At 40.9% G+C, this 22,445-nt stretch overlaps 2 protein-coding genes across 2 annotated transcripts; one reads left to right on the top strand and one right to left on the bottom strand.

Annotated features, from left to right (window-relative positions):
* Positions 1-694: 694 nt before the first annotated feature.
* On the bottom strand, positions 695-10,819 carry rac2 (Rac family small GTPase 2). The gene is made up of 6 exons (XM_080524300.1): positions 10,680-10,819; positions 6,190-6,261; positions 5,816-5,933; positions 5,458-5,520; positions 2,355-2,514; positions 695-1,286 (listed from the first exon to the last, which is right to left on the bottom strand). Exons 1-6 carry the CDS (start codon positions 10,712-10,714, stop codon positions 1,156-1,158), a joined length of 579 nt encoding a protein of 192 aa, XP_080380426.1. The 5' UTR covers positions 10,715-10,819; the 3' UTR covers positions 695-1,155.
* Positions 10,781-17,825, top strand: LOC308150305 (cytohesin-3-like; the record flags this gene model as incomplete). The annotated part of the gene is made up of 14 exons (XM_080523151.1): positions 10,781-10,914; positions 11,424-11,509; positions 12,515-12,597; positions 13,456-13,520; positions 14,221-14,287; positions 15,181-15,299; positions 15,561-15,641; positions 15,760-15,872; positions 16,126-16,274; positions 16,551-16,662; positions 16,821-16,897; positions 17,106-17,177; positions 17,425-17,573; positions 17,738-17,825. The coding sequence occupies 14 exons, from the start codon at positions 10,781-10,783 to the stop codon at positions 17,823-17,825; spliced, it is 1,395 nt and encodes a 464-aa protein (XP_080379277.1).
* Positions 17,826-22,445: the final 4,620 nt, after the last annotated feature.

Below are 22,445 nucleotides of genomic sequence, written 5' to 3'. Positions count from 1 at the left end.
TACTCAAAACAACTGTAATTATTCTCATATACCGGTAGTTTTAATCACTAAAACAGCGTGTGTTTGTGTGTGTGTGTTAGAGACAGAGAGCTACTGTACACCCTTGATACAATAGTAATGACAGTCTCTATCATTAGGTCTCCACACATCGCTCAGTATTTGATTATTGAAACACTGCTGATTATTTCTTTCCGGGATCAAATAACATTATCTCCCTGATGACGGAATAAGAGCAACAAAGATAATTAAATACTGCAGCATTGGTATTAAAATAGGCCTTTCCCTGGCTGTGAAAAAAGACTTAATTGCCAACGGAATTTCTTTGTAACAAACTTTTGATTAAAAGACACTTGTTTGCTTCAAGGCTCCATGGCAGAAGGATGGATCAGAGGTTTCCTAAGACAAACACATGGGGAGTCAGGCATAAACCCCTGTCATCTTCCCTTGTGTCTGCAATAACTCACTCACAAACCCTCCAAACTCCCTGGACCCTGTCAGGCTAAATTAAAATGTGAGGCTAGAGGTGGAAATCAATACAGCACTACTGAAAAGTAAAGTTTATTTTAGAAATCTGAACTAAATCCTGTGGTTTTGCATGTCCAATTCTGACACACAGTAACAGTGAAATGCTGTAAGGCAAGGAGCATGAGGGGTTTCTAGGTACAGTAGCTGTTGCCTAAATTCTCAGTTCTGTAACAGTAAAAAAGTATCATATCTACAATGAAGCACTCAATGAGGCACTCAATAGAAAACTATTGGCACTTATTTCATCAGTACAGCATGAGAAACGTACATTTTGTGCAAAGTAAAATTTAAAAGGAACGAAAAGTAGTACTCATAACAAAACCACATAATAGAATGCTTCCATAGTGGAATAATATCACAGATTAAACACGTATTTAAAAACAACATTTACCTTTAAGAACATATTTTGAGGGGTTGGTGTATTCTGGAAATGAATTTGGACAACCTATAGACCTAACTTCACTTATTTTACAGTAAGTGCCAGTCACAAATACATGAATGAATCAAAGTCAGAGATATTAAGTTATAAAACAAAACGTACATCGTTAAAGTAAAGTCTGAGTTGCAAATTTCCTTTTGTGTGATCCCTGAGCCCTTCAGTCATGATGAAAAACACTGTCTTGTCAGGTTTTAGATCAGCAGGCAGCGTCGTTTCTTGACCTTGGTGGGTTGGGGACACAGCACCGCTCTGATGGCTTCATCAAACACGGTCTTCAGTCCCCGCTGGGTTAAGGCAGAGCATTCCAAGTACTTCACTGAGTCTGAGGAGAACACAAAGACAGACACATCACAGATGTAACCATCACTGCATACGTCTTTAACACTTTTCATACAGTTACTTAACGAGACAAGTTATTCCATTCGTAATGCACACATTTCAGTTATCACTCAAGGAATGTGTGCAATGGAAAGGCAGCAATCTTAATAACTATGCAGCATCATGAACTGAGAGTTCTGACTGGCAGGCAGTAGATAAACAGACAGACAGACAGACAGATAGATAGACAGTAGATAGACAGACAGATAGATAGACAGTAGATAGAGTGAGAGACAATCCTGGTTGATCGCTGATTTGTGATCATGAATGCTGAATCTTAAATTATGAAACCCCCTACTGCAGAATATCTGGAGTCTTCCACAGCAACTGCCACTGAGGTGTATGCCAGATCAGAGTTAGAACCAGCTGCCCTGCAGCAGTATGCCCTGCTCCACCCCTCCCTCCCTCCTTTGTCTGTTTGTCCCAATCAGTGTAAGCTGATTTGGCATGGAAGGGAGAGGCCATGCACTCTCCAAATGAGGGTCGCAATTGAATTGTTTGCAAATGGGATGAGGAGTGAGCCTCATTTTGGGGTTCATTGCATTTAATGACATTTTGATTCTGACTTGAAATTCCCATTAGTTACTCTAATGCAGTATATGCCAAACACTGTTCAACAAACATATGACTGGCCGAGTTTCATATTTCACGGTATGTCTATGTTTCAATGTCAATTGATAGTTCAATTCAATTTCACAAACAAAGAATGACCACGGACAACCTGAAGCCATGGTTTTTCAAATAAGAATGTCTGATCCAAAGGATTGTTATTGTTTTTTACATTGCATTGTTAATTGTTGCAATGTTGAGGAGTTGCTTGCCCTGTATATAGTATAATGTGTACTTAAATAACCTTTGATTTGATTTTGATTTGATTTGATTTAGACTGCAGGGATGAGGGCGCGTGGGCATACAATGGGAAAGAGCGTACATTATTAATGTACCTGCTCCAACACACCCAGCTGGAGGGGCCAGTCCACGGGGAGATCAAAGACAGACTAGACAGACATACCTATCTCTTTGGCCAGTGCTAGGCCTTGTGGGTAGGTGATGGGTGCTAGTTTCTTTTCCTTGAGCTTCTCGATTGTCTCCTTCTCGTCCCTCAGATCCAGCTTGGTGCCCACAAGGATGATGGGGGTGGAGGGGCAATGGTGCCGTACCTCAGGGTACCACTAGAGGGGGCAGGTGCAGGTGCACACACACACACACACACACACACACACACACACACACACACACACACACACACACACACACTGAACTATACCACATCTACCGAATCAATAAATCTGTAGCACAGTACTGGAAGTCAATACAAGTGAAGTATACAAAGTAAAACTGTCAGACAACACTGTGCATGATAAGAAAGAAGAAAACAACAGTCACCTTTATAAATGAGAGTTTTACGCATGAGGCAGAATAATGATTGTAAATGTCAGAGACCATTAGTGAGTAACCCCAGTTTATTCTCATCCTCCTCCTCCTCCTGTGCTTTGCGTGCTTAGACAGCCTTCACTTAAGACTTGTTTTCACTCCTGGATCACTGTTCTGTATGTTTTCAACAGTCATTGTTAGTCTCGCTAATGCAATACAGAAGCTACTCAAACAGGCCTCATTAGTGGTTTCAGCAGGATGGAAGAAATGTCAGGGTTGAAGACATGTCCTTTTTATAGTGCATGGTAATGAGAACAGCAACACAGCGTGTCATATGCTGATTTTAGTGGCAAAGAGAAGTTATTCAAATCGCAGGTGGTGTCATTCTTACACGACAATGGCGTTTTGGTGGAGGGAGGTTCTGGTGGGTGTGGTCAACAACTAACCAATCCGGTATCTTTCGAGGCTACATACATTGTAATACATCACAACTCAGCCTTAGGAGGGGCTGTGAGAGACATTCTGTATGCGACAGCTTGCACAGCACTATTTTATTTTAAATCTCCAGCTGATCCACAATGGTTACCCAGAGGGGGTCTACGGAGGCAATAATCACAACAGTTATAGCTCCTTTTCTCTGGCAATTACCAAAATGAAAAGGACAGGTTTAGTGTTACTGTGTGTCTGACTCTTAACACAGATCATGCCACCCCCACACCATCTGTGTAACGTAGATTCCTTCCTTCTTTAATAGATCTTAATTTGTCACCTGCAGCCTTATTCATCTCATCCAAGGCTTGCATATGGGTAGTGTTTCCATGGAGACCATATTGGGAATATGGCATAGAAAAAAGACACATATTGAAATATAGGAGGGAACAACCACTTGAGATTTTGGTTTGAGAAGAAAGTGTCAAACATTTGCATCCGGGCTGGGGAACTGAGATGACTATTGTTTGAAGCTAATCACAAATCAAAGGACTAAACTAAACTCGTTTGTGCAAGCGGTGAGGTTCTAAACGGCACAAATTGGAATGGATTAATGCTGGTCTCTCAATAATTGCCAAGAGCAAGAATAATTTTCTTTCTCCTCCATCTTAATTTGCGCACCTGATGTTGATGGATTAAGGCTTTCCTGTGCCCTGCTGCAGTGAGTGCTGTGTCTGTCTGGTAGGCAGACCTACCCTAGACCACCACTATGGATTGTAATTACATTTGTTTTGACCATGTCAGATAGAGAAATGATAGAGTAAAGCACATCATTTATCTTTTGACCTTCTATCACTTTCTAGAACATGTCCCTCCATCTCTACCTCTGCTAGTGACAAACAGCTCATATGAAACATTTGACATTGACGTCAATTTTAATAACGATTCATACCTTATGATGGCCTCGATGAAGTGCATGGCATTCAATGATTTTAAAAAGAAGGAGAATAATTGAGAGGCTTTTGTCCGTTGTTGTGTAATGTACTCAGCTCTGGTCAATGTACTACGGTATATGTTGCAGTTTTTTCTCAAGAGCCCAGAAGTACTGTATGCAGCCTGTATCTGAGAGAGAATGTTGGAAGAATGCTTCTCTTACCGCCCTATCATACGGACAGTTTCACTACCAAACCAAGGACAGCTCATTTTATTACAACAGGAGCTGAAAGCTGCAGATGTAACATCTGGGCTGCTTGTCTCACCGAGTGAAAACAAAGCAGACCAAGACAGTTAGTGGGGGGGGGGGGCATTGTGTGGGTTTAGTTGAAATTACAGCAATAACCTTGTTTCCCTCTGATTAGCTACCGTCTCTGACGTCAACGTGGTGTAGGATTTCTGTTGAGCAGATTTCTATATCCATACTTATAAAAGTCAGGATCAGCTGGCCTGGCACCAATGAAATGAATGTTTGTGCTGTCCCTGTCCTTCATTTTTCAATTCGACTACTTCACTGCAATTATTACAGAAAATGAAGAGGTCACAGCAAGTCATAGCAACATCACAATAGGTAGAATTGAAATTAATATTATAAAACATTAATTGAAATTGTCATCATATTTTTTTTATTCATTCTGGGAAGCTGCATTACTCAAAATGATCAACTAAAAAGACTACTGCACTACACTGCCGTGCAAAGGCAGGAAAATGGTAGAACATTATTTGGACAAATCTCTTCTTTTTTTTTTTTTACTGCATGTTTAGCACATCACAACATGCTGATAGAACATGCTAAAAACACATAACTACACATAATTAGATGATCACACAGTCCTTGCTTTTGAATACATTCTAAAACATACGTTTGTTTACAAGCCACGTATCACTAACCCAGTAGCCTGAAGCAGGACGGGACGCGATACAGTGAATCCAATTCACAAATGAAGACTAAATTAAGTATTTAGTGATCCTAAAACTGTTTTTTATTATATTTAGTGGGCTCTTCAACACAGCTTTTTGATCCTTTGCATGACTTGAGAGTTGCCGACATGCATAACTTTTCACCAGACCGTGTGACATATATGCAGTATTCTGCATCTGTAGGGATGATGCAATCTTCATAATGAAGCAGGAGCAATCAAAACAAATCAACAATTCCTAAATAAAGACTAGTGACTACAATGCACTAATCACAGATCGGAAAACACCTGAGGCAGTTCAAACAGAATATGTGTGTGTGTGTGTGTGTGTGTGTGTGTGTGTGTGTGTGTGTGTGTGTGTGTGTGTGTGATTTGTATATTAAATGGGTGCTTACTGACCTTGGCTCTGACGTTCTCAAACGATGCTGGGCTCACCAGAGAGAAGCAGATGAGGAATACATCCTAGAGGACAAACAGAAGAGGTGATCAGTGGTGCTAGTGAGAACATGGAGAGGTGGTGTGCATGTCATTTGGCACATTGGGATATAGTGACATTTGGATGCATAGGAAATATGCAGGGACGTGGTAGAGGAAGACCAAGGAGTAGTAGCTCATAGTAAGAAAATATCAAATACGTACAGCCCATTTACAATAGGGATAGTGGTCAAGAGGCTTTGATAAAGTAGTAAAAGACTATATTCAATAGAGGTGTGGGGCAGGGCAGTGATAGGGATGTTGAGGGAATAATGTGTTGTACCGTTTGTGGATACGACAGAGGTCTGAGTCGGTCATAGTCCTCCTGTCCTGCCGTATCCCATAACCCCAGGTTCACAGGCTTACTGTCCACCATAACATTCGCTGAGTAGTTATCAAACCTGCAAACAAGTCAAATGAGTCCATTTGGATCAGGAATGTGTCAATAACATCAGAATGGAAAACTATTCTCATTATAGACAATACACACATTATGTCTCTTAAGTTAATCAGCTGTTAATGTGTTATTCCAATCCCAAACTCCATAAAGTGTTATGATCACCTTCTACTAGTTTTCATAGTGAAAAGATGATATCCGTTACAGGACATTGTGTCCTTTGTATTGTGATTGTGTCGGTGGTATATTACAACACTCACACTGTAGGGATGTACTCTCCTGGGAAGGCATTGGTTGTATAGCTGATGAGCAGGCAAGTCTTTCCCACAGCACTGAAACACAGATTGAGCAATAAATGATGTGCCAACACATCTCACATATACGGTAAGTGTTCTTTGCTGCAAAAGAACATTAACAAATGCACACACCGAAACGCATACACACACACACACACACACACACACACACACACACACACACACACACACCTTTGCTGTAGCATACACATGGAGAGTAGTGCATGTTAGAGCAGCTACCTGCCAGCTGTTAGAACAACAACATGTTATGTTGGCAGACTTCAAATGAGACTTCAAATCTCTCATTTCTTGATAGAGTATATTCCTTTTTTAGACTTTGTTTGGAACAAAAGGTTGTACCATACCAGTCATTATTTGCATTAAAATACCTATATTAAATTTGGACATGATTGCAAATGTATTATAAATCATTCATGAGCATTTAAGATTTTAAAAAGTATCAGATGAAAGTATGTTATTTAAAATCTAGTCCATTCACAAACTAAAACAGCACGGCGACAGAGCCAACACTGTTCTCCTGTGCCGACAGGATAGCTGTTCATCCACACACACATACAATGTGAAGAATGAATAGCATAAGAGGGTCTGAATTATTTCCAACAGGCAACATACAGCATGGTGACCTACAGTAAGTTCAAAAACACCTCTGACTGCAGTGAATAAAGAGTCGCTGTTGGGAGTGAAATTCCACAGAGGAGCATGCACCTGCATGTACAGGCACGAGGGAAGGAATGCTCGGCTGTGGAGCAATCCCAACGGGAATGTTTAGGTTACAAAGTGACACCCTGGGCTACATGTTCCATGAGCTTTTCCTTAAAAGTTGCCTCGACTTTGATTGTTATTAGAGTTTGGCAGAAGAGACAAAAGTCTTTCCATTCAAGCCCTGGAGAAACATTTGTGCTGCTTTAATTGATTCTCTAGTTTATAGTAAAAAGAAGGGGCAAGATAGAGATACTGTACATAAGTTACAGAAGTTAGAGTCAGTGTACAATGTCTAACTCTGCCAGCCTCTGACTCACACACACATGCAGTTGGCACTGCTCTGAGTCAAAGTAGGGGGACCACCAGCCCGAGTGCCTCCTACTCTCCACCTGCTCTCATGGCATGATCATGATCATGATCTCTCTCTCTCTCTCTCTCGTATGGAACCCCTACACAGATGGGACAGAGAGAACAGGTGGAACAGGGATATACACTTTAATAAGGTGGTGTTCCTTTGAGCTGTTGGTGCATTGGCTTTTTACACATTTTTTTTTTTTACAAATGACTAAGTGGCAACAGTGCTTTACTTACGTATTATATTCATTGGTTCATTAAATATGCAACTGGGAGCAACTGAAGATAAATCATGGCATTAATCCGACATATACAGCCAACTGCTGTTTCTGTAAATGTTTTAATGCTCCCCCGGACCCCGACTCAACTCATATCAAATGAGGATCCTCAGTATGACTCAACACTGACCTAAAAACCAGACAACCTGAGTCCTGGGAGTAGGAATGCATTCATTTTGAATGAAGTCTAAGTTCCTCACCCAAAATAAATCTGCAGGCCTATTCGTTTTGGCACCCCAGCCAAAATGTGTCACAGAGAAACCGCATACCTCATACCCACACACCAGCCCTCATGCATATAAAGTATGGCAGTAGTCACTCAATATGCCATCAATGCATTTATATCTCACATCTCTTTGAACTTTCCCCATGAATCTTTAACCACCCATCAGTCTCTCTTTGGGCTCCTAGCCTGCATGAGGCTGCCTCAGTAGGGTCCTTATAGGAGATAGGGCGGTGACAACCGGGACAGCTGAGACACAGGGAGCCCTGTTTGATGTCTCTCTTTGAAACATACTTCTGGTTTTCACTTGCTTTATCGCCCTCGCCATCTCTCCTAGCTGTCAAATAGCTACCCACGCTGCGCAGTTTTAGGCCAGCTCAGAATGCACGCACTTGAGTTTCACACTGATCGTCAATGTCAAACCACCACCCAACATGCCGTAGAGACAGGTCTATTTCTGAAAGTGAAGCTGAGCAACTTGCAGTGAAAATCATGCATAATTATACATTTCACTTGTCACCCATTAGGGGAAGACATTTAAAAGGTTTCTTGACATGGCCAAATACTATGTAGCACTGATGTCTCAACCACTGCCTCCAACACCTTCTTGGAATCTACTGGCCCAACACCACCTAAAACATCTACTGGCCCAACACCACCTAAAACATCTACTGGCCCAACACCACCTAAAACATCTACTGGCCCAACACCACCTAAAACATCTACTGGCCCAACACCACCTAAAACATCTACTGGCCCAACACCACCTAAAACATCTACTGGCCCAACACCAGCTAAAACATCTACTGGCCCAACACCAGCTAAAACATCTACTGGACCAACACCACCTAAAACAGCAACCTGTGGGAACTCACCAAACAAGAAACAATTGAAGTCCAAATCAGGAGGAGAAAATGGAACTGGATAGGCCACACACTCAAAAAAACTAAAACAAATCAATCGCAAAGCAGCTGGCTCTAACATGGAACCCACAAGGCAGGAGGAAGAGAGGAAGACCTAGAACCACCTGGAGAAGAACCACAGAACAGGGGATGAAGGCGGAAGGCCTGTCATGGCAACAACTGGATCAGAGAGCACAAGACCAGAGAGGATGGAGGGGTTTCATCGATGGCCTATGTCCCCTAGGAAATGAAAGGCCTAAGTAAGTAAGTACTGATGCGCTGTAATAACTGATGGCAAGCTGGATAGTGTCAATCTCCCTCCAATACGACACAACGCTTGAGAAATGTCAGACCTTCGTCAAGCGCACAGTACCACTCCATCACTCTACCACTACCACTCTCTTCCAAGTCAGCTGTAGGAACGGATATGAGTGTCACCTGGTGTGTCATGCACATTCTGAAGCTATGCTATGTCTATTTCAAGTTAAAAGCTGAGGGGCTGCTGGGTCTCTTTACAGAAGTAGCCTATCAAACACCTTTTCAATGTACACCAGCACTTAAAAAAGCACTCTAATGACCACAGGGTAATATCGAACTGGTGTCGGTCGCTTTAAAACATCAATGAAGGCGTGGGGCCTGGCGGACAGTGCGGCATGCGAATGCGGTGACCCAGAGCAGACCGCCGACCATATAATCACCATCTGCCCCTTATATAGACCACCTTCAGAAGCCAGCCTCTTCGACTTAGAACCAGAGATGCGGGCATGGCTACGCGACACCGAGTTGGACCTCTGACGTTACACGAAAGAAGAAGGGTAATATCTTTCGGACAGATATTTTAGGCCAGTATATTCTGTCATCTACCGTATGTAGTAAGGCTGTGTTGTGTTAGTTGGAGTGAAGAGGTGTATTATAGCTGTGTTTTTTTTTTTTCACTCCCTCAGAAATCACAAGACAGAGTCACAGTGAACCATAGACCAAAGAGGAACTAAACTACAGTATAAAAAAAGCCCACGAGGAACTTATCGGTAGCAAAAAGAGAACAACAGTAAAATAAAGGCATTCTCAACTCACTGTATCACCGTACAGACTTTCTGCCTTGACATCGATTTTTCTATCATTTAGCACCATTATCATCAACAGCTACTCTCTCAATGTCCCTTTCTCGCCTACGCCCACTAATCCCAATCTCCTGCTTACACCTCAGCTTCCATTTTGTCTTCAATGTGTCACCAATCTTACAAAGACACTTCCTGCCTCCTGATGAATGCACTTTGTATTGCCAGACAGTTACTTCCAACTTGATTAGAGGTAAAAATGACAGTTTTATCTATATATCATCATCAATTCCTCAACTTGATTGTTGTTTATCAATAGAATTTACTCTACTCCCTTCTTGCCTGGAGGAAATATTACTGGTGTGATAAGGATCAGCTGTATAGGGCCTCTGGGCACCAGGTTCAAGGCCAGATAGGCTCTGTGCATTAAAACACTACCACCTCAAAATCTATTTGTTACAGAGACAAGGGATATATTATTGTGTGAAAAGTTAAACCATTGGTGTCTTCAAGCAACACTGTTTCCCTTCAGCATCATGCTGAACAACATATATTAAATCACTGTAACTGATCCAGTGTCCTAGAGTATGCCATTTCAATGCATCTGGCCATTACTCTCTCATGGTAACTTATCACAACACTATGTAGCTGTGTCTCAAATTATTTACTGTATCATCATAACAATTTACAACTCAATTCATATGCAAAACAGTAGCTAATTCTTCGGGGGTTATTTAGTGATTGCACATTAATGTAGACTACACTACAAAGTTAGGCTTTTTAAATGTGTCCGGATGACAAACAACGCAGGAAGAAGATGGTTTCAATACATCAATTTGTTACACACCCAGATCCGAACTTCAAACATTTCAGGTGGAATTGCGCGTACAAAAGTCACTTCAAAATAATAACTCACCCATCTCCAACCACCACACATTTTATGGCTTGCATTTTCCAAGCGCAGGTTAAACGATGTATTAGTTATAAAGAAAACAATAATGACAAAAAAGTTAAATCATGTGCAAGACAGGAAATAAGTTTGCCTCTATCTCGTCCACCGCCCCGTCTATATCGCGCTCACTAGTGTCATGCAGCGCGGCGCGCTTGAAACGATTGCGGTCGAAGTCCATGCACATCTCTGATAGGAGGAAGTATGTGAAATACATATATTTATATTATCACGAAAATTGTATTGAAAAAATGCTCAGTGAATTATTTATTGGACTTTATTTATTGCTACTCAATAATTAGCAAATGTTATCTTATTTAGTTATTGGCTTTGCTTGTGTGACTGTACTTTATTTGTACATGCACTACAGTCGTTTTTTCACTAGATGGGGCCAGACATCAAGGACCGAATGGGCCCTGCTTAGTTTGAGCCCCCCGCCTAACACACACACACACACACACACACACACACACACACACACACACACACACACACACACACACACACACACACACACACACACACACACACACACACACACACACCTATAGTCACACTATATTGGAAGTCATATTTGAAAAAATACATCCGTAAATGAAGGGTACAATTAAGTTGTGCCTGCAATGGGTATAGTGTCTTTGGTTAGCATTAACTGGAAGGGGCCTGAGCAGTGTCACTCGGTATCTTTGGCATCTGCCCTTCTTTTCACAGTGACACGTTTCCTGTACAGCCACAGTCACTCTCCATCAGCAACAACATGGGCTGCCGAAGAAAAGACAGCTTCCTCTGGGGAAAAGGTAAGCTTTTATTACTATAACATTTAACATCACTGAATATTACAGTTTTTTGTTTTGTCAAATAGGCTAATGGTGTGTTTAAGTCTAATCAAACATTGTCAATGTTACATTTAATTATCAGATTAGTAGTTGTAAGTTGGAGAGCGTTGAGTGAACAAAATAATTTGTACTTTGACATAAATAAATTATTTCAATGAGATACAGTAGAAAATTGTGTCAGGAGAGCTTGAATCTATGAGTTAATGCTTTCTAATGTCCCAACTATATTTACTATATACTGTGCTGTAAAGTCAGCTTGAAGAGTTCAAGTGGGGAGAGTTGCTCTATTTACCATTTCAATTTCACACAAGTTTTAGTCTCTATCCATGCTGGGAAGTATCACCAGACTGTGTATAGGGACATCTTGTCACAATGCCTCTGTACTGAACTCATAATATGACTATTATGTGATGGTCAACAACATTTTTTAAAATGTTGTTACCTACACAGACCCAATTAATCAGTCATATTAGGAAGCATGTACAGCTGGAGTTTGGCATGGAATATTGCAGATTGCACTATGTAGTTTGGATGTGAAAAAGGAGAACCGACTACCGAATGAATGATGTCTCATCTACAGTAAGAACTGTGAGAAATTGATGAGAAGAAAAGAGAAACCATGTATCAGCTACTAATGGACATGGGTACATGTGGTTCATTCTGTAGAAAGAGAAGTTCAGTGGTTATTCTGAACGCAGTGCTGAGAAAGGCAGTAGTCAGTTATGTGTGTGAGAGTGTGGGTGTGTGGGTGGTTGTCAAGGCAATTTTCGGAGTGACAATTGAATACTTTGAGTGTGATTTCTATAGGAAGCTTGTTATTCAATGGCTGTGTCTGATTGCTCAGCCATGCATTTGCTGACCATGAAGTCCTTTAAAGTTTGATTGTATATAGATTGTATATTGTTTGTATATAGTTTGTATAGTTTGGTGTATTCATGTTAGTGAATATTTGTGCGTCCTCCACAGCTTCCACGAACCTCAGCTCAATGGAGATTCGGGAGATTGAAACTATTAAGTTTCATAAGAATGACCTGCTAGATGACATTCAGGTATGGGGGCTAATGCTCTCAACAGGCACTTTACATTTTTACCATTTAGCAGACACTTTTATCCAAAGCGACTTTCAATTAGAGATTACAGGGCCAGTCTCCCTGGAGTAACTTAGGGCTAAGTGCCTTACTCAAGTAAGTAAGTAAGTAAAGCTTTATTTATATAGCACCTTTCATACAAGAAATGCAGCTCAAAGTGCTTTACAACAGGAATAAGAACATAAAGTGAATATAAAAACATATACAAGCATAGAAAGAATATAAAAGCAGGGGAAAACAGTAAAAAGGTAAAGATAAAATACAATAAAAATAAATGTAAAAAAGGGAAACAATGTACAGCCTCTGCCTTAGAAACTGCTATCCATCTTCCGGCAGCGTCAGATCACAGTATTTTAACCAACTGGATCTGTAGCCTAACTGTCATCTGTCAACTGGATCTGTAGCCTAACTGTCATCTGTCAACTGGATCTGTAGCCTAACTGTCATCTGTCAACTGGATCTGTAGCCTAACTGTCATCTGTCAGGGACACTGTAGCCTGTCCTGTTCAGCTTCAAGGGCACACTAGTGGTGGTGTTCCCAAGTGGGACTTTCTCATTACCTTCTAATCACCAGTCTGATCACCAATCTGATCACCAGTCCAACTCATTATCCACCACCCTATGCAAAAGCTGTGCGCAAAACACTATCACACTGAAGCAACATTTTCTGAACTATGACATCTTAGAATTTAGCAATTTTGTGAATAGAATGACGTCGAATGTACAGTAATGTGCCAATGCCCGGTGTGAGTCACAGCTCTAATAATGTAATAGTGTCATTATGTCACATCTCGTGCGCCGTAATTTCCTCTTTCTTAGAAGCTGAGGTTGGAGATTGAGAACGTCATGACGGAAATCCAGAACACGGAGCTCGACGAGGAGAAGTACGTTTGGAGAAGTACACAATGGTTACAAAGCTACAATGGGCCTGTAGGGCCTCTTCCTCTTTTAGGGTTAGCCAATACATTGCAAGGCATACTTCAGTAAATAGATTGTCAATACACAGCCTCCGTATCTGTAAATCTGTAAGTAAGACAGATTATCACACATGGTAGTTTAAGGACTCACACACATCTGTTTACTTTTACACCCATGTTTACATTGAGGCTCCTCCCACATGTATGACGGGTCATGCCCTCCCAGACGTTGACTTACGGTGACTGGAGAAGAGAGGGGGTCATACTTGATAGTTCCCTCCACCTGTGGTCACCTCCTCATGCATGTGAACCTTATTTGTATAGTATATTGTCCTTTTGAGGAACAAATTCCCTCCCTCAAAAAGGCCATTATGGTTTTGAGAAGGAATAGGGCAGAGTGTGTGGTGTTTGTGTGGCGTGCGGGTGTATGAGTGTGTGTGTTTGTGTTTGTCTTTGTGTGTTTCCTGTTTCTTTAGTTGCAATTACAGGAAAGTGGTAGACCTCACTGTCAGCAGCATGAAACATAGTGATATTTTCCTGGCAGGACCACCACAGTAGTTAGTGGCTCAACCTCAGTGTGTCATCATAAGAGGGCGCTCATGGAAAAAAACGTGTCATCATTAACCATTGTTAATCCGGCCACTCTTTTGAATGTATCTCTCCCTAGTAAAAATGTTGTGAGGAACAAGAAGTTCTTATGTGGGAAAAAGAAGTTCAACATGGACCCCAAAAAGGTGAGTTTAAGTCACATGATTAGGGCCCAGCATGTTTTCCTGCTCCGGTCACATGGTCTTGGTCATGGTCAATATGCAATACACTAAAATCCACAAAAACATTAATATATCATACACTGTATCAGACATGTATTGACATGTGATAAGCTGATAAGCCTGCTAGCATTAAAGGAGCAGAAATATACTGTACACAGTTTACATATATTTACATGTGGAGCCTAGCAACAGCAAGCATTCTACAGAGTTAACCTACTAGACGACAGAAAAGATAATCTGACACAGAAACGGATGCCAAGTGCGTGACATGACTAAACTACAGACCTGCGGTGGCTGCAAAGTGGTGCAGAAGCAGAGAGAGAGCGAGAGAGAGATAGAGAGAGAGCGAGAGAGAGAGAGAGAGAGAGAGAGCGAGAGAGAGGGACAGAGAATGAAAGATGAGGATATAGAGAGTGAGAAAACCACATCCTGTTCCGTGAAGAGAAGCGGAGGCCTACATACCGTCGGCATCTGCCGGAACCCCAATGATAGTCTAACCCCCCCCCCCCCCCGCCCCCCCATCTCCTCTCAGAGGTCAACACTAACAAGTCCCAATGCACGACCACCCTGCACACAGCAATCACGCATGAGCTATATGTGAGTGGGTGTGCGAGAACGCAGAGGCGAGCAGATTCCATATGATTTGCGTTAATTACATTTGAACAGATGTGTTGTACCCGGTGGCTAGGCATGGGGTGAAGACTGTTCAGACATCCTATGTGCATGACACCACCGCTGTGAATTGATAATACTTTCTGTTACACTTTCTGTTTCAATGTACTACAATTCATACATGTGTTTGAACAATCTATTGATATAGTATTCCCTCACTGACTGGTCATGCCCTCTTGTTACAGGGTATTAAATATCTTGTTGGAAACAACTTGTTGGAATGGACAGCTGACGCAGTGGCTGAGTTCTTATATAAAGAGGAAGGACTGAACAAGACGGCCATAGGGAACTTCCTGGGAGAGAGGTATAGAGCATAGATTCAGTATACAACCATATGCTGTTACTACTCTAATTTACTAACCATTCTCTACATACACAACTATCTGTTGAAACCTGACAATAACATTGACGAGGATAAGGATAACTAGTGTAATGACAATGTTATTGATTGCCATGGTGATGAACCATGTTGCTAATTGATGATCATGATGAGGATGGTGGCTAATAATTGACTATAATCATCCATCACAATATTGCTGATGTGTTGTTGTCTGTGTATGAACAGGGAGGAAATGCACCTTCAGATTCTCAAAGCCTTTGTAGATCTTCATGAGTTCTCTGACCTGAATCTGGTACAGGCATTGAGGTACATTTGCACTAATATGTTCCCTTCCAAACAGAATTCTACACATGGAGTGAATCACATTGGTCCCTCCCTTGGTGTGTTTGACAGTGTCTCTCTTCCTCTTCCTGTCTCGCTGCAGGCAGTTCCTGTGGAGTTTCAGACTCCCTGGTGAGGCTCAGAAGATTGACAGGATGATGGAGACCTTTGCCACACGCTACTGTGACTGCAACACAGGGGTCTTCCAATCAACAGGTAAAGGCTGGAGCTTGGAGGGGGAGCGCATATATTGACTATTCATAGAGATCCTGTATGAATTGATTTGGGCATATTTACGTAATTTGTGCATTTGTGCTGCAGATTAGGATACAGAGTTGAAAGTATGATTATGATACAGTCGGTGTGTGTGTATGTGTGTGTGTGTGTGTGTGTGTGTGTGTGTGTGTGTGTGTGTGTATGTGTGTGTGTGTGTGTGTGTGTGTGTGTGCGCGTGTTTGTGTTTCCTCAGACACCTGCTATATCCTTTCCTTTGCCATCATCATGCTGAACACCAGTCTCCACAACCCCAATGTGAAGGACAAGCCCACACTGGAGCGCTTCATCAGTATGAACAGGGGCATCAACAACGGTGGAGACCTGCCCAACGACCTGCTCTTGGTGAGGGCCCAATATGGGGGTTAGGGTTGGTCAGGGGTTGGTCAACGGTCATGTCTTCACTAAAAACAACTCTCCTTTGACTTCAAACAAACAGAGTGACTGCAGATTCAGTCCATGAGCGATTTAAGGCTGTGATGATGTTTGATTTTGTCGTTTCTATGCTTTTCAGAACAATGTTTAAAGTGATTTTTTTTTCTAAGTGAAGTTTCTAGTGTATTTATTCAGTCTTAAATTATTTTTTTATTTTTTTTAATGTTTTTGTGATATGATATCTAGAAACTGTATGAGAGTATTCGGAATGAGCCTTTCAAAATCCCGGAGGATGATGGGAATGACCTCACACACACGTTCTTCAATCCAGACAGAGAGGGCTGGCTGCTCAAAATGGGTGAGATGATCAGCAGCATCACAATCTGAGGGAGAACTGCATGACCGTTGTGTCATTATGCAACAAATACTAAACTGACCTGAAGATCTGGTTTCTTTATGGAGGTATGAAGGTTGATAGAGATGATTCATCTTACCATATGCTTTTAATCAATGCAGGGGGCAGGGTGAAAACCTGGAAGAGGAGGTGGTTTATTTTGACAGACAGCTGCCTGTACTATTTTGAGTATACCACAGTGAGTAGACCACTTTCTGATATTCCGAGAGGCACAGGAGTGGAATTATGGATACATTGTGGAAGTAGTGCTTTATTTTCTTGCTAAACCAAATCACCTCTCTCTCTCTCTCTCTCTCTCTCTCTCTCTCTCTCTCTCTCTCTCTCTCTCTCTCTCTCTCTCTCTCTTTCTATCTCTGTCTCCCTCCCTCCCCCCCTCTCTCTCTCAGGATAAAGACCCTATAGGGATCATTCCTCTTGAGAACTTGTGTGTCAGAGAGCAAGAAGAACCAAGCAAACCGGTACGGTGCATTTGACCTTATGAGCTGTGACGGCACTGCATGACTAGCTTCCCTTCTGAATGAGCAACAATTAGTTATTACAACAAAGAGTAATTAGAGTAAACCATTACAGGATTGGATAAAAAAATGCATTTTTGCAAGTGATTAAGCTTAAGTACATACCCTTATGATGGGTGTGTGTGTGTGTGTGTGTGTGTGTGTGTGTGTGTGCGTGTGTGTGTGTGTGCATGTGCGTGTTTGTGAATAGTTTTGTCTAGAGATCTTTAACCCCAAGGGGCAGAAGATCAAGGCGTGTAAGACGGAGAACGGAGGCAGGGTGGTGGAGGGGAAACATCAGTCCTACAGGCTCAGTGCAGCCACAGCAGAGGAACGAGACGACTGGATAGAGTCCATCAGGTCAGAACCACAGCCCTGCCTCTGAAAACACATACTACCTACTGTAGACTTCATGATCTGCCTTATAATGCAGCCACCAGTCTGAAGTTGGAGAAAGTGAAGTGAACCTGACATGGAATGAGTTTTGCTCACTTTATTGATTTCACTCTTAATCCTTTCCTCAGAGCAAGTATCACCAAGGATCCCTTCTATGACCTGGTGACACTTCGCAAGAGGAAAGTCATCAACAACAACAATGGCGTACAGGACTGAGACATAGGGCATCATGGGAAGATAAACCGGAGAAGATCCTTTCTCTCTCTTTCTCTCCACAACAGCCTGTGCTGTGAAATTCTTGAGGGATGACCCAAGCAAACTGAAAATGGAGCTTGAGACAAAGCTGTACAGTATGATGCAATACTGTAACTCTGACACGTTACACTGGGGGGCTAAATGAAACATGAGAAGTGTGACCAGCATGTGGTTGACAGTACTGTATGTGACAAAACAGCTACTCCCAACACCTCATACTGTAGGTCTAATTGTATCAATTACTGTATGGTATAGAGTATATTAGCCAGTCAGCTATTTAAATGGTGTAAAATAATAATAATAATAATATAATAATAATAAAATGTATTAGAATAAATCATCACATGAGACAGAATGAGCTGAAAGGGAGCTGGAGGCAAAATAGTGCATGTAGCATCTTGTTGAATACATTTTTCATTGTTCAAAAACACAATAGTAGTAGTAGTATAATACAAAGTAGTAGTAGTAGTAGTATGATAGTACAGTATATATAGAAATTGATAATTTGCCTGAGTAAACAAAATGCATGCATGCAAACAGTACGGAAATGTAATTTAGAAGAGAAACCAATTTTTTATAAGTCATTTCACTTCCTAATCAACCTCTGCACTAATAGGCAATTTCCTTATGCAAGCTCAAGAGATACTAGGATTACTGTTACATAGACACAAACTTAATACAGTAGTAGCTCAAGAGATTAATTCAATGAATATTGATGAACAGTCATTGATCAATAATACATAAACATGTATAACCTTATTGTCTAACATATAACAGATGTAATTGTATTTCAAGATAAACCAATTATCTGTTGGTTATTCAATGTTTATTTATAATTCTTTGGTGCCTTTTGTGATTCTTATATGTATTGATTTTGTATTTTCTTATTCTTAAAATATATGTATCACGTCTTGTAAATATATGTACAAGATACTTTTTTTTTATACAGATACTTTTATAATGCAATATTTGAGTAGAAAATGCTGGAATATTTGTCCTTGCACAATAGTTTTGAAAAGAAAAATTCACAATAGTTTTGAAAAGAAAAATTCACAATAGTTTTGTATGTAAATTATGTTTAATCATATGTGTGCTGTCTCTCAACAAAGATGATGTCACCTACATAGATGATGCAGGCAAAAAATACTGAGCACTAAAAAAGAAAGGTAACCAACGGCCCTCTCAAAATCTCCAGCAGATGGGGCCATAATATCATATGTCACTGACATGTGGCAGCTGTCTTAACTTCTAATCAAGGAGTAGTACTGATCATCAAGGACATTCATGTCTTCGATCACATGAGGTGGGTAATAATTTTTTGGGCAACCGAGAGCACACACCTCTGTGTTTTCCAAAGAACCTTTACATGGATATTGAATCATGTGATGGTATATTGAATCATGTGCACAGCAGTTATGGTGCTGATAAGGGCTGTTTTATTTCTACTGTGAGATGAGGATTGCACCTGTGGCATGTGGCATCACATGCACTTCCTGTGCACACCAGTTCCTGTGTGTGTGGTTCTACTCTGAGGTTATTGTTAACCCTATGTTAGGGACCCTTCATCATATAGTACTTCACACAGAACTTTGCACTATTGATTTCACTGTAGTACAACTGGTTCTGCTGTAGTACAACTACGATCACTTTATTAGTTTTTAAAAATTACTTTATTATTACTTACTTTACTTATTCTACTTTACTCTAGTATTGTGGTTTTGTATCTTGCTGCAATGCCAATATTGAAGAACCTAAACCAGATAATTTGACTCGTGTACATTGGGATGTAATAAAAGCAATTCTGATTCTCTGATTGAGATATAAAACAGTTGAGTTGATCAGAATTACACACAAAAACTAACATTCCCGCCATATGACGACATTATCTTAGAAGTACTGTGTCATTTACATTGCATGTTTATTTCACAATGTACATACATATACAATCCACACTGATCTCCCGAAAACCTCTCCAGAATTACACTGTTTGAGCCACAGTCAGTCTACATGGTATATATTTTAAAAGGAAAAGAGGGACACACTTCCCAAAACATTATAAAGCATGTCTGTTCTCATATCTGTAACTTTCTCTTCAAACAAGGGTAGGAATGAACACAGACTCACCCATCAAAAGCAAACTGAAAACCAATCAACTAGCAGCCTGAAATATTGTCATTGAATGGAGATCTTGGACATCCTGCCAAATCAGTAGATTAGATAATGTGGTAGGAAATGTTTGCACGTATCGCAAGTATCCTTACCCCTTTTTAAATGTGGAACATTTCTGTATAAATTTAGACAGAACTAGGACTAGGTTAACTTTAGACACAACTAGGTTATGGAAGGTATTAGATACATTGACAGTGTTTTCTTCCATTGTTTTATTGCATATCGTCTTGTAGGGAAATTACAGGCATGCAGTCTCACACAGTACATGGTTGCCATTTCTCTATACAGGACCTCAAACCATAATTTCTATGAACAATCTTCATTTCCATTGTCAAAGTCTGTACAGCAAGGACGTGCCGTCCATATAAGCAGAGTAAGCAGTGCTTACCCAACGAAAAAATAAAAAAGGACAGTGAAAATATTTAAATAAAAGTGCATGTAACCGTTTGTTTGTTTTCATTAAAAGAGTCGTATTTTAGGTCCCAGGGCAGCAGGAGTCATTCATTTTGACGTTGCATTTTTAGCGCCACCTGCAGGAGTAAGCACTTCCTACTCTGCTTGCATTGCGTTACATTATAAGCACTTCTCTCTCTGCTTTCCCTCGCGTACATTCGAATGCGTGAAAATGTATTTTTTATTTTTTCCGATGCCTCAGCCGCTGTTTAATGTGACCAGGGTAAGCATGCTTACAGCCAATCAGTAGTTCTTTAATTCCGATAAGAGCTATTGATTGGCTCTTATCACTTTCAAGTTCACTTAACATTTCACCTCTCGCCCGGCAGAATAGCTTATGCTAGCTAGCTCAAACGATCTAAATAATAATAATCAATAAGGATAACTTGCTTGATTTTGTGAATATGGACATTACTGTCAGCGACCTAAAGGGATTTCGTAGACTGAACTGAACTGGAAAAACAGAACTACTGGCTAAATGCCGCCAGAAGCCACCGCTCACCGATCTTCACACCCAGAAAGGGAGAGTCACTAGGGGCTACAGCAAGCCTGGTATGAGCGGTTTATATGATTTATATGATTCGCGAGGCTGGTGGCGATCTGTGCTTGTTTATATGGTTTGAGTACTTTGAGAGGGAGGGTTTGTGATGTGATGTCAAGTGCCTGTGTGACAAAGTGTGAAAAGAAAGTATGTTGTGAGTTTACTATGGAGGATGGAAACGGTGTGTGTCTGTGTTGTGCGTGTGTGCGTTTGCGATGTTGAAACTGGACTTGTAGATTTCAGCAGGCTGGCTACTTGAAAAGATCTTGGTTCAAAAAAGATTGAACAATGAGCACCCCTGATAGCCTATAGTCGAAACTGGCAAATGTTTTTTTTGTTTTTGGTAATCTGATCACAAAGTGACACTACAGTTTATTAGCGGGTTCTAGGGCATCAAAATTGCATTTCCTTGAAACTGCGTTCACTGATAGCGTGTATGTGTAATTATGTGTATTTCTATATCTTATGCTTACCCAATCTAAAAGCTCACGGCACGTGCCTGCTGTACAGTAGTGTATGACAACAAAATTATTTAAAATATGCTAAATGCGTCCTATATCTTGATGCCCCTGTTCATACTATATCTATCTAAACTGATACCATTTTTAAAAAAACATAGAAATGGCATACATACAGCAATAGTGTAAAAAATGTATTCTTACCTGTTACCACCAGGACTGCCTGGTGTGTCAGGTCCACACATACATTATTCAGACTACACAGAGCCGTACACTCCGGTGGACACAGTCCATTACCAAAGTGTCTTGGTAAGGGGATACTTCAGAGTGAGAGCAGAGCTGATCACTTTCCTTTCTCCATAACCTAAGGGATGGTACTTTTACCTAAGGGATGGTACTTTTACCTAAGGGATGGTACTTTTACCTAAGGGATGGTACTTTTACCTAAGGGATGGTACTTTCAGGATCTACCTTCTTACGTCCGCTTCATCTTCTCACACCACCGTTATCATTTAGGTTTTAACAGTTGCCTTTTCAATGGCAGAGCTACAAAACAACACAATAAGTTGATTTCTTATGAACGTAACAGCCACAACAAACACTTTGTTTCCAATTTGCTGTGAAGACAGATATCAGTCAAATTAGCTGTCCATCATCTAATGAAGGATGGGTCATCAAGCCTGTATTGGTACTATAAGCCGAAATATACAGCCTTCTCTCTGACACAGGTTGTGAATGTCACCTATTGGCATGGACATCAATACTGAGATAGGCGTGCAGGTGACACCTTTCATCAAATCAGTCCAGGTAAACAACATTTGATTAATAATTAGTCCATGGCACTGAGCACACAGTAGTTGATTCTACCATCAAACCCTAAAGAACAGTAAGGGCCCTATTATGCACTTCATAAGTCTTAAGCAATAAGACGAGGCGGTAGATCTAAACTTAAGACGTGGA

This window comes from Nansenia antarctica, assembly GCF_963989245.1.
Source record: "Nansenia antarctica genome assembly, chromosome: 2".
Classification (NCBI taxonomy): Eukaryota; Metazoa; Chordata; class Actinopteri; order Argentiniformes; family Microstomatidae; genus Nansenia; species Nansenia antarctica.
The sequence above is the reverse complement of the archived record's forward strand: the minus strand, read 5'-3'. Positions and strand labels throughout refer to the sequence as shown.